Genomic DNA, 13,425 nt, shown 5'->3' with positions numbered 1-13,425 from the left:
TTATCATCGATAAAAAAATGGGCTACATTTCTTTTCTAAGGACTGTGAATATTGTGAATATTTTATTTTAAGGTACCCAGAACTAACTGAACACATTTTAATTATCCGTTGAGTTTCGTCCTTAAAGTGATTTTGAATTTGTGCTTGATAGCTACAATCATACATTTTTCTTTAGAATTTTTTTCCGAGCATTTGTTGCATTTTTCTACGAACCTCATCATTCATGAAGCGGCTGACCTTTATAAAGTGCTTTACAGCTGTCCCTTGAGCAGTTATCTCGAAGTCGCCTTTCAAAACGCTGTCCAGCCCCTTAGGGAGCCCTCTGTCACTTACAGACTAATGAATTTCCTGCAGGTGCAACATGGTGAATAAACAAGTCTTTTCTTATTTGTTGCAAATTTACCTCTTTCAAGAATTTTCTGCCTTCAACTACAATAAGATGTATTGAAGAGAAATATAAAATGAGCAGTTTTAGTTCCTCATTCATATGTATTCGTGAGCCAAGATCTGGCTGATTTTTAACAGCGTTATTACAACACATGGTAATCAAATTCACAAGAGGTGGACTGATAAGTCAGAATGGCAACCAATCAATTGTTTGATTTGGCAATCAACTTTAGAGAGAATAAAATAAACTAATGGTAATCGAATACTTAGAGCATGGCTGTTACTTCATTTCTAATCTTCTTAAATGAAAATAGGCACATTTTAACAGTATTTGATCCATGCATACCTAATAATTTGCTCTTTTGCTCTTTTTAACTTTCATGTTTACTCATGACCATGTCATTTCCTTAAACTCTTTCCATGGCTCTCTAGCACAAACAGCACGGACTCTCGGCTCTGGGACTGTTAACCTGGCACGCGAGGCCCTGGATAGCCTAGCTCTGCCCCCTTCTCTGGTTCTGTTGACCCATGTGTCCTTGTCTTTGCTTGTGGTGTTTCCTCTACAGCAACTGCTCATTCACTCCCTTTCTTCTCCACTTCTAGGTCTCAAAGCAGGATCAGATCAGGGTGTTTTCACATGCGTAGTCTGAGGGAATTATTTTAGTGCTACGGTTTTGATAAATCATGAACAAAATAGTTCCGGCAAAATGTAAATGATCTGTTTGGGTTTTTACCAGCCGATGTGTCATGTGCCTAAGAGACACCCAAATCCTAACCCCCTCTGACTCTTCATTCTTAACCATCCCAGACTGAACTCTAAATAATCCCTCATTTTTAATGCGTTCTTGTATTTTATTTTACCTTTGAACCTCAACCCACCCCTGTCTCTCATTCCATTAACTCCCTCTCTGAACCTTACCCTGTTCCCAAAGCCCACACTGGGAAAAGAGGGCCAGCAGTCTTGTGCAGTGCAAGGGTGGGGTACATGGTAACTTACTTGTACGATTTGGTTAAAAAATATCTGTTACCCAGATATTGTAGGCAGAAACTTGCCATTAAGTAAAAGATTCCTTTCTTTTCCACCAAACTCCATCTTTGGAGATTTGTCTCATAGGTGGTGAGCGGTAGGACACCCCCTACTGGTTGGGTTCAGTAACAATTTGAAACCTACCTGGAAAGAGTATGTTGCTTTGAAGGCAGGTTCACATAGAAATAATTCTAACAGATTAGTTTTAGAAGCTCCATTATGTATTTCATATTATAACTAAGGGTATTTTATTTAAGGGTATAAAATCCATTCATTCGGGATTCTGATTGTGCATAGTTTTTTCAACATGTTGGAAACTGTGTTATGACTTAATTATAATTCATAAAATTCTAATGGGGAGGAGCTCAAGTGGTAGGAAAAGAACAAACCCAAATATTGAAAACGCAGTACATTATAAATGTAAACAATGTCTTAGCTAAAATAATAAATTCAATATAACAGTGTAATTTCCAAATAAATTTGGCTATGAAAAGAAAGAGGTTTTTTGTTTTTTTTTTTTTTTTTTTTTACAGAATTCCATTATGCTTAGCAAGCAGTTGGCCACTTTGGGACAGGAGCCAGTCGTTTATACATTTCTGAAGAGAAAAGTTTATTTTCCACATGACAAATTGGAGAATGGGTATTTAATTTTTAATTTTCAAGTATAAAATTCATCCTTCAAATTCAGTAAAAAACTATCAGAGACTTAAAGTGAAAGAGATTTTAAAACCCTAGTGGAATACCTTATGTGTAACTTCCAAGTAGATTCTTTTATGATACCAAAAAAAAAAAAAATCCAGGTATGAAAATGATAACTAGTTACCAACTCAGAAAATGCTAGTCAGAATCCTGGGTTATAGCTTCACAGTTTGCATGAATAGCTAAACCTCAACCCAAGAGCCTCCTTCAGCACGGTGGCAAATCATGGCGATATGTTAAAATGTTTCTCGCTGGTTCAGAAAAATGAGACACAATGCTGGGCTGATGTCACCGTGGTCACCACCGCTGGGGCACAGGCACAGACACCACAAACCGCACGTCACAAATCCCACCTGAGAGGTAAAGTCTGTTACTGTCACGTTAGTAAGTTATCACGGGGATCAGACAGCCTTAATCCATTGAACCCCAGGCACAGGTCAACACGCTTATAGCTAAAGTACACCAAGTGTGCTTCCAGTAGGATGTTGAATAGGAGTGGGAAGAAAAGACATGTTGCCTTGTTCCTTGTTCTTAGGAGGAAAGGATCGAGTTTCTCATCATTACGGGTTTTTTGGTATAGATGCTTCCTTATCAAGTTGAAGTTCCCCTCTGTTGTTAGTTTGCTGAGAGTTTTTATCATGCATGAGTGTTGGATTTTGTCAAATGCTTTTTATGTATTTGTTGATATGACTGTATGTGTTTTCTTCCTTAAGCTGTTGATGCGAAGGGTTATGTTAGCTGATTTTTAAATGTTGAACCGTATGTGCGTAACTGGGGTAAGCCCCATTTGGCCACAGTGCATCATTATTTGTACATGTTGTTGGATTCCAAAGGTCTGTAGCTTTACGTGTAACATGTTTCTCTAATTTTGGTATTACGATAATACTGGCCTCATAGAGTGAGTTAGGGAGCATTCCTACAGCCTGTCGTCTTCTGGACGGGCCTGTGCAGAAAGGCCCGTGGAACTTTCCCTAGCTTCTAAGATGTGTGTCAGAGTGCTTGTTTTTGCAAATTCCTGTGTGTGTGGCCACTTCAAGAGATAAGACCCAGCCCTGTCAGAGTTTAGTATGCCAAGGAAAAAGAGGGAAGGCAACCCATTTCAACGATGAGAATCAATGTGTCATTCTCATTAGTAAACCTAAATATGAAGAGACTGGAGAACATGCCATCGAAGTTCTGAAGTCACTACGTAGCCAAATTCTCAAGAAAGTGTGTAAAAGATATTTTTGGATTTCAGGACCTCAAAAAATTTATGTTCACATACCCTTTGGCAAAGAGGTACTTACTGAAGAATGTGCTTTAGCAAAACAAGGAAGATCAAGGTACTGGGGCCGGTCCATGGCAGCCTCAGCCCGGAGAGCAGTGAAGGAAATCCCAGGGAACGAGGACCAGAGGACTTCTGCATTTACCTCGTGCAAGACACTATGGAGTGCCATTTCAGCTGTCTACCGGAAAAGTTAGAAAACTGAGCCAAGTTTTAAAATAAGTGATTATTAACTCTAGGGAAAATACTGTAAATAAATATATTTATAAAAGATTACAATCAGAGTGCAATAACTGGCTCAGTAGTAAGCAATATATACATTATTAATAACAATATAAACACCATACACTTAAGTAAACATCATGACATTAATTTGAGGGAAGAGAAGATGTATTGGCAGGTATATCCTCTGAGATGCATCTTCAGCCGTCACATAAGAGGCCAACAGATAATGTATAAAAATCACATAGTAAGAGAGCAGCCTAAGAATATGTGTTGAGAGTATGAAGACACATTGCAGGAGAGCGTTATGAGTCAAGATAGTTTTCCTTTGGAAACAAGGATGAAGAATGAGGAGAAAGTGGGTAGCATTTTAATACTATTTGACTTATTTTACGCAGATTTACGTTAACAAGCACACAAAAATGTTTAAAAGGTGGTAAATGCCAGCATTGTTGCAAGATGGTTGAGAGAAGAGAAAGAGACCATTTAATTCTTATATTTTCTATTCTCCTCTTCTTAGGGTCTGGAGCATCTTCCTACCAATGGAGGAGGATGATATGCTAAAAGAAATTAAGGGAAACCAGGTGTCTTTTCAAGATTGCTTTGTTGCAAATTATTTTTTCCAGCTGACCTTTTCTGTGCTGACAATACCTGAGATTCCTGGCTTTTTACCCATCTCTTCACCACGCGGCAGCCCATTAATGTCGACCTGGGAAGCTTGTGTCCCTTCCCGTGCCGTGGTGGTAGCCAGCACCGAGACCTTTCAAACCAGCGATTCGTTTCGTACTTGGACCAGAATCAGAGTGCCGCCAAACAGCCTCACTGACGACGAGAGACGCAGTGTGTCTGCTGTGACCCTATCCCACGATAGAATTTTTTTTTTAATAAATGGTGTCCTTTACGTAAAAAGTGCTACTGCGTTCACGAGGCTGGGAAGCAAAGAAAACCTTCCCGAAAGTGGAATTGTTGGCGTTACGTCAAGAAAATGGTGTTGGACTAAATATTTATTGAAGGTAAGTAAAATATTATGTATATGTATAGTATGCTTACACATTTAGGTATATTTGCCATGCTTTTAATTCATGATATATTAGAGACTATACTATGCAGGGTTTTTTGCAGAGTTATTTTATTTATGGTTGTAAAGAGCTTGGCCTAAGCACCTCTGACAACATAGAGTAAAATGAGTCTTGTATATTATTATGCAGAATCATTCAGTCATATTAGGGGAGTTTTGTTTTACCTTGACTTGGGCAAAAAGTCAAAAAAGTTTTTTTCCCCCAAACAAAAACTCCATCTGCTCTCAAAAATGAATTAACTCTTTAATTTCTGACAATATAGTGAATAGAATATCCTTAAGCCATCGCATTGCAAAACATCTAAAATGCTGCCTAACAGTTTTAAACCTTTTAGGCACATAGCTGGACTTATATGGAAGTAAGGGAAATTCAAGAGGAAAGGGGGGGTCCTGGAGCACTGATGCAGAGACATAAAAGGCAAAGATTGTCAAATTGGACATTTTGAAAAACACAAAATTGTATGTTTTCTATAAGAAGCCTACTTTAAATATATGATGTCCTTGGATTCAAAGTAACATATTGGAAAAAGACATACCATATAAGCACTTATTAGAAGAAACTGGGAGTGACTTTATTAACATCAGACAAGCTAGGAAAACAATCAGGGATATAGAAGGACATTGTATAATGAGAAACGTGTCGATGCATCAAGAAGACATAAAAATCCTACATGTGTATGCACTTAACAACTGAGCTTCGAACCAGGGTCTCGCTTTTTCCCCAGTGTGACAATATCTGCCTTTAAGTTGTAGCGACTAGTCCGCATGGGTTTAATGGACCGACTGCTATGGTTGGGTTTAAGTCCGCCAGCTTGGCGTTTGTTTTCCAGTAATCCCAAATATTCTTTTTTCCTTGGTTTCTCCTTTCTTGTCTTCTTCTGGGTAATGTGTATTTTTCAGTGTTTCCGTGTTGCCTCCTGTATTAATTTCTTTGTTGTTCAAAACTGTTGTTAGTGGTTGCACTTGACTTCACAGTCATCCTCTTTGACTGACCAGAGCCCCATTTCAAACAGTCTGCGTGCTTCCCAGCAGGTGCAGGGACCTCACCCCTGTGCAATCCATGGACTCCCGCCCTTTGCACTCTCGGCCGGTGTTTGACTGCTCAGTAAGCGATCGATCCCAAAAATGTGGTGATATTTCTGCTTTTAAAATCCAGTTTCATAAAGAGATATAAGTGCAAGCCAATAGCAAAATAAATCTTTTACATGGAACTTCCTGGTTGTGCTTCATTGCCGCCAGCGCCCCCAGAGTTCCTCCTGGTTTCCTCTTCGGCCTGAAGCATGTCTTTAAATTTTCTTGTACGGCAAGCTCTCTCAGCTCTTGTCTGTATAGAAGTGCCTTTATCTTTTGCCTTCATGTTTGAAGGGCATTCACTGAACAGAGAATGACAGGTGGTTTGTTGTTGTTGGGGGGGTGGTTGTTAACAATTTATAAAGACATCATTCCATTATTTGCTGGCCTCCATCATTTTCTCATAGGAAGGTAGCCATTGTTCACATCATGATTCTCACATATATATGTAATGTGTCTTTTTTTTATGCATAGCTGCTTTTATGAGAACTTGCTCTTTATCTTCGGTTTCAGCACTTTTATTATGTGTCTAGGTGTGATTTCCTTTATACAAGGTGGGGCAAAAGTAGGTTTGCAGTTGTTTGTATGGAAAATACAATAATTAATGAATAACAATACAAGAATAAACTTTGTATTTTGCATACTCCCAATTGTAAACCCACTTTTGCCTCTGCCTATATTTATCCTGTTAAGGCTCGACTGAGCTGCTTGGATTTCTGGGATTGTGTGTTTCATTCATTTTGGGATGTTCTTGGACATGATCTCTTCAAATATTTGTCCTGCACCATTCTCTGTTCCTCTCCTTCTAGGGTTCCCAAAACATGTATGTGGAGCCATTTACTATTGTCCCACGGATCTCAGGCCACCCGTTTATTTTTTTTTCACTCTGCTTTTCTCTTTGTCCTTCAGTTTTTACACGTGCTGTTAATGGTCTTCAAGTTCACTGCTCCTCTTCTGCTTTTCCCAGTTTACTTTTAAATGTATCTAATAATGTCTTTATCCCCAACATCGTATTTGTTTAGTTCTAGCATTTCCATTTTCTCCTTTCCCATCGTTTACATGTCTCAGCTGATTCCCCCAACTCTGCACTCACGTTGCCTGTCTTTCCCCCTGGATCCTCCAGCATTCTGAACCCAGAATGCAGGTGGATCTCCATCGGCTTTGCTCCTTGCTGCCTGCCCCTCCCTGTCTTCAGAGCTGCAGAGGTCCTGAATGTTCAGGGGGGGGTCTCCCAGCTCCCCGGCCTTGTCCCGAGATCTTCGGTTCACTACACTCAAGCGCTAAGGAAAGATCTATGGGAAAGAGTTTGTGGGTGAGTAAAAACTCATTCCACCCCTGGGGCTCCTTGGAATTCCCATCTACCGTATTTATGGCACATTCCTCTTCCCGTCCCTCTGCCAAGAATGAGAGGGGCTGTGAGGCTTTTCTGTGAAGGGCTCATCACTTGTTTCTCCGTTTCCTCTTTGAGGGTGGCTTCACACTCTACTCCAGCAACATAAGCTCTAGGCTGGAAGTGGAATCTTTGTTTGATAAAAATACTTTTTATTTGAAATAGTCTCTTTCTTTGGTCACCAGTTTGGTATCTGTCTACATCTTATTTGATTATAGACTAAATATTTGTAAATTAATTAAAGTAAGAGAGGCAAGAAGTGCCCAAAAGACTTCATTTGGTGGTCGTGGATATCGAAGTTACATTTTAAATTAAAATCTCTACAAATTAGAAACAGCTAGAAAAGGGGGGACTTGACTCTCTAAATGAAGTTCGGCCCACTGAATTTCAGACATAGCCATCTCTGAATGGCCGTTTTCTCTAACACACTATAGCCTAAAAAGGGTAGTATTGATTTGCTTAAACTTTTAAGTTCTCTTTTATCTTTATCTGATATCCAGTGAATCCAGAATTCCAAAAATAATTTAATGTTTGAGGTGTCCTTATAGCTTGACCTTAGTAAGCATGAAGGTCAGAGGGGCACCCCGGGCCAGAGTAAATAGATACAAAAGAGAAGACTGATGTTCTTTGAATATGTAAAAGAGAACTAAGATTAATTATTTCTACTGATAAAACAATATATAGAAGAATAAGATTACTGGAATAGCTTATTTTTATGATTATATGTAATGACATATTTCTATGTCATTATTTCTATGCTTGAAGTATTTTTCGGAAATATATACTAAAAATGAAACCTTACAAGTGACTATGTTTTACTTTACTTTTTTAAGACTATCCCTAAAAGTGAAGATTTTCTCATTATTTTCAATTTTGTCACAGGCTAGTAAAAGAAGAAGTGTTGTGGCAGTCTGGACAAGAAATGAGGTTTATCTCGGATATACTTCACTTACATTTGTCAAAATAATGACTACTGAAAAGCTGGGGGAAATTATAAACATACCCCCAGCTGGTACTTTGACTATACACAACGCGGACTACACGGGACACCCTTTGGAACTTGGCTTGTTATTAAATTACTGTGTTACATGTGATGTCGCTAAAGAGATTCATCTCATCATATACAATGAAGATACCAAACAGTGGGTACTCCAAGACTTTGTATTAAAGGTCACGGCTGACAGTTTCCTAACTCTGCGTTTTCTATATTCAGCAATGCCAGAATTAATACTCTGGGACAAACACAGGGTCTACTATTGTTACAACAATTTCACTAATATTGGAGTTTTACAAACACCTACAACGTTTGGAAATCTATCAGGGTTATCACATGACAGTATTATTCATGATGTTTTTACAGGTGAGGCATTCTCATTTTGCAAAGAGTATCCTAGATCTCATAACAGACATCTTTCTTGATGAAGATGTAGCAATTTTAAATGCACTAATATATGATGCTTTTGATAGGTGAAGGTGTACTTTGGACCACCTAAAAAATGGATTCTACTAACATGAACTAGGATCTTACATAGAAAAATGGTAAACTGACGTTCTTTTTTTCACAGGTCCGTTTTGTTCCATCATTAGATACTAAGCAGCGCACACATTTTTAGTGTAGGAGGTGACGTGTTGTTGTATTAGTTTCCTAGGGCTCCCGTAACAAAGTACCCAACCAGGTGGTTTAATACAACAGAAATGTGTTGCCTCCCAGTTCTGGAGGGTAGAAGTCTGCATTCAGGGTGTTGGCAGGGCCACGCTCCCTCCGAAACCTGAAGAGGAATCTTTCCTTCCTCTTCCTAGCTTCTCGTGGCTCCTGGCAGACCTTGCCATTCTCTGGCTGCAGCCACAGGGTTGCAAACTCTGCCTTCATCATCACATAGCATTCTCTCGGTGTCTTCACACGCCAGCTTGTTATTAGGGCAACAGGGCCCACCCTACTCCGATACGACCTTATCTGAACTAGTCACTTTTGTGATGACCCTATTTCCAAAAAAAGGTCACGTTCTGAAGTAGTACTGAGAGTTAGAACTTCAACATTTCTTTTGGGGGGGGACACAGTTCAACCTATAGCAGGTATTATAGCCCTGGCTGGTGTGGCTCAGTGGATTGAGCACCGGCCTGTGAACCAAAGGCTCACTGCTTCAATTCTCCATCAGGGCACATGCCTGGGTGGCAGGCCAGGTCCCTGGGGGGCGGGGGCACATGAGAGGCAACCACACATTGATGTTTCTCTCCCCCCCATTTCTCTCTCCCTTCCCCTCTCTCTAAAAATAAGTAAATAAAATATTTAAAAAAATTTTTTTAAACCTTTAAAAAAAATAACAGGTATTGTAGAATTAAACAGAGTCGTATTTAAATCCATTTTAATGAACAAATCATTTAAATTTTCCAAGCCTCAGTTTTCTGATCTAGAATATAAGACTACCATTATGAGTAGATAAGGGATTGTATGCAAAGTGTCTAGGATAAACCGTCAAGGAATAGTACAAGGATACTACATTTTAATGCACCTCTCTTTATAAGCCTCACAATATTTTGTTTTTTAAAAACTGGAGGTAAAACCCTCCACCAGCAAAGAGCCACAACTTGCTGAAGGTTCAGATGATGGATAGCATTTTTTAGCAATGAAGTGTTTTTGAGTTCAAGAGTGTGAATTTGTAGACGTGATGCTATTGCATACCTATAAACTATGGCACAGTGTAAATGACGTTTTTCTGTTATACACGACACCCAATATTATGTTAGTTGGAGGTACACAACATGGTGACAGACATTTGTGTCTGACAAAGTGACCATCACGGTAAGTCTAGTTCCCACCTGGTGCCATACACAGTTCTTACGATTCCATGGACTGTATTTCTCGTGCCGTATTTTACATCCCCACAACTATTATATAAAATCCACGAACAACATATCTGGGTGAGGTTCTACATTTTATACATCCTCATACTGCGTACCCTGCAATGCCTTTTGTCATTCAACAGCAATCTATTTGACGTCATCACCCATGTCTTTCTCCCCTTCCGCCTTGTGAAATTTCTAGTGACACACACAAAGCGTAACAGGCCAAGAATTTGGTAAGCCTGGATGGGTTCCCTGCCCAAAGCAAACAAAACAGAATTAAATGTGTAAGGAAACCTAAGTTATTTGAGAAAGATTACCTGGTCACTCTATCACCCCAATCGTGGTGGCACCACCCTAACCCTAACCCCTGACCCTAGCCCTGACCCTAGCCCTGACCCTGACCCTGACCCTGACCCCACGCACAGTGGCAGAGCCATGAGAGCACTGGTGTCTGATCCCTGTGTTGCTGGCTCCGCATTAAGGACACGTTACCCTGGCGGCTTCACTAGAACCCTCTGGAAGCTATTCCTGGCTTCATGTTAACCCCACCTGTCAGCGTAACAATTTCAGGAACATTGTCATATTGTTGAATTCCTACTGACTGTGTTATAACAATATGGGAGCTTCACTTTGTAAGGAAATGTATGTTGACACTGGTATTCAACTATTCTGATCCTAAAAAGATGACATTTCTGAGTTAGGAGTTTAATTAGAATAGAATTACGGTAATTTGTGAAAAGGTCACTTATTTATTCAAATTCCAAATGTCAGATGCAGAATAGCCTCTGAGCTCCCCAACTCTGAGTCCACCTTCCTCTTTTCAGCCAGACCTCCCTAAGTGTTCCTTTATGAAAATTACAGAAAGGGTACCCCAAGAAGTGGTCCACAGAGAACGCTGTATCTGAAAAGAAAGCCAGGAAATCAACTCACTATTCACTTTACAGATGCTGCTGTAGAACCAAAGAGGTTAAGAGACTTATTGTCTGTGAAGCTCTATGACTTAAACATAATACTCCGTTAAGGGAAGAGCATTTACTCTTATTGACAGAGTCAGCCTGAAGGGGTACCAAGCCCACCCCCATTTCTTCCTCGCGGTTGTATTCTTCTGCTAGGACTGCCACAACAAAACCCCACGAACTAGGTGGCTTAAACAACAGCAGGGTAGTTTCTCATGGTTCTGGAGGCTGGAATTCCAAGATCAAGGTGTCAGCAAGGTTGGCTTTTGATGAGGACTCTCTTCCTAGCTTGGAGACAGCAGCCACCTTCTCGCATCCTCACATGGCCCTTCCTCTGTGTGCATGCCAAGAAAGGGTTGGGGGGGTGGTGGAGAGGGAGAGGGAGAGAGAGATCTGGCGCCTTTTCCTCTGTGTAGGAGGACGCCAGTCCTGTTGAATCGGGGCCCCACACTTATGACCTCATTTAATCTGAATTACCTCCTTAAAGACTCTCTCCAAACACAGTCACAATAGGACTTAGGACTAGAACCTAGGCGCTGGCAGTGGGGGGTGAAGGGGTCGACACGTTTTCATCCATAACACAGTGCTCCCTGATAATGCCATTCCTGTCAAGCTCATTCCCATTTTTACTTAATGCACTAATTCAAGCTCCTTTTTTCTCCGTAAATGATATGATATGTAAGTGCTATAACGAACGCAAGGAGAAAGGCGGACGGGGTGGGGGGAGCGCTGCTTCACTGAGAAGTGGGAGAGAAGCTGTCCAGCACTGTGTCCAGGTGCAGGTGTGTGCCTGCACACACTCGCTTTCTCCAAGTGCACAAATAGTCAATGGGAAAGCAATTATTTTGGTTAAAGGTCCACTTATGGAAAGTAGCATGGATTTCTGGTTACTCAGAATAACTCAGACTTCTCTCTCTTTTTTTCCAGATTACTATGGAAATATTGTAGTCAAAATGGAAAATAATATCATGTTTTTTTTCAAGATTAATATTAAAGATGCAGTAAAGCTACACCTATGGACAAATAACACAATCAAGTCACTCATTTTCTTGAATACATCTGGTCAAGGGTATCTCGTGTATGTTTCTGAAAATGGCACCATGTCCCCACAGGAGTACCCCGTCAACCTGGAAGCACAGAGCATAGCTTTAAAAACAAAAGAAAAATGTCCTTTTGTGGCATTTAGAACTAATATTTTGTATGTTTTTTACATTTTGGACAAGGGGCAGAACCTGACAGTTCAGGCTCAAGTAGTCTACCCAGAAAATACTGGTCTGTATATTATTGTGGAATCATATGGCTCCAAAATATTAAAAATTAAAAAACATGTCCACTATGAAATTGCCTTAGGATACTGCACTAAAACCATGGTAAGTGAATATTTTTTAAACTTCTTCACTTAACTTTTATAAATGTAAAAGTATAATGTTAATAATTTTAAAATGGATCTCCCTTCTAGGTTTAGCTTGGAAAATGTTGAGAAGTATACATGTTTTTAATAAATAATACAATAATATAATAAGCCATTAACTCCTGAGCTACAATTTTCACTTTCAATATCTAAGGCCTCTTTGCTACTTAAAACACATTCCTGCAGAAGTATCATCAGTTGTATTGTTTGCTTCCTTTTGTTTATTTTTTTGGCACCTGGTTTTTCTGTAGAGTTCTTTCTACTATCTATTGTAGTGTAACACTACCCCAAAACCTAATGACGGCAAACAACCGATTCTATGCGTCAGCAGTTTGGGTTGTGAGTTTCTGGGCATTTCAGCTGATTTCCTCTGGGTTCATTCATGAAGCTGTGGCTGTCTGGTGGCTTGTCTGGGATAGGGTGGTCTAGGATGGCCTCATTCACATGGCAAGCGGTTGGCATAAGCACTGGCTTGTTACTGCAAGGGGCTCCAGCCACAGCACTTGTCTCTACCCCACGTGGCTTCTGTCCTCCACGCTAGTCTGGCTTCTCTGCAAGGCGGTCTCGGGGCAGTGTTCTAGACGGTGCAAGTGGCAGCTACAAGGCCTCTTGAAGCCTAGGTCTGGCCTCATTCTGTTCGTCAAAGGAACTCACAAAGTCAGCCCTGATTAATAGGATGGGGAAGTAGACCTCGTCTGTTAATAGAAGAACAGCAAAAGTATACTGTAGCTCTGACTGGTGTAGCTCAGGTGGTTGGGCGTCATCCCGCAGAGCAAAAGGTTTGATTGCCGGTCCGGGCACATGCCTGGGATGTGGGTTCAGTTCAAGTTGGGGTGGATACAAGAGGCAACAACCAATGTTTCTATCTCACGTTGATGTTTCTCTCCCTCTCTTTCTCCTTCCCTTCCCCTCTCTCTAAAAATAAGTAAATAAAATCTTTTAACAAGTATGTACTGTAAAGGATATGCGTACCTGAGCAAGAGGAATTATTGCGGCTGTCTTTGCCAACATTCTATCACAGTGGTGCAGATAGCCTGGATACACTGTTTCGTATACTACTTTCCAACTAATATGAT

General features: G+C 40.3%; 1 protein-coding gene across 1 annotated transcript in view; it reads left to right on the top strand.

Annotated features, from left to right (window-relative positions):
• CATSPERE (catsper channel auxiliary subunit epsilon) overlaps positions 1–13,425 on the top strand; it is a 52,645-nt gene that overhangs the window by 10,987 nt on the left and 28,233 nt on the right. Inside the window, exons 8-11 of the mRNA XM_024576079.3 lie at positions 1,948–2,054; positions 4,120–4,612; positions 8,021–8,498; positions 11,866–12,308. Of these exons, the coding sequence (XP_024431847.3) occupies positions 1,948–2,054; positions 4,120–4,612; positions 8,021–8,498; positions 11,866–12,308 (1,521 nt within the window). The remainder of the gene's footprint in view (positions 1–1,947; positions 2,055–4,119; positions 4,613–8,020; positions 8,499–11,865; positions 12,309–13,425) is intronic.

The sequence above is a fragment of the Desmodus rotundus genome, chromosome 10, assembly GCF_022682495.2.
Source record: "Desmodus rotundus isolate HL8 chromosome 10, HLdesRot8A.1, whole genome shotgun sequence".
NCBI lineage: Eukaryota > Metazoa > Chordata > Mammalia > Chiroptera > Phyllostomidae > Desmodus > Desmodus rotundus.
This window is presented reverse-complemented; position numbering and strand designations above follow the sequence as displayed.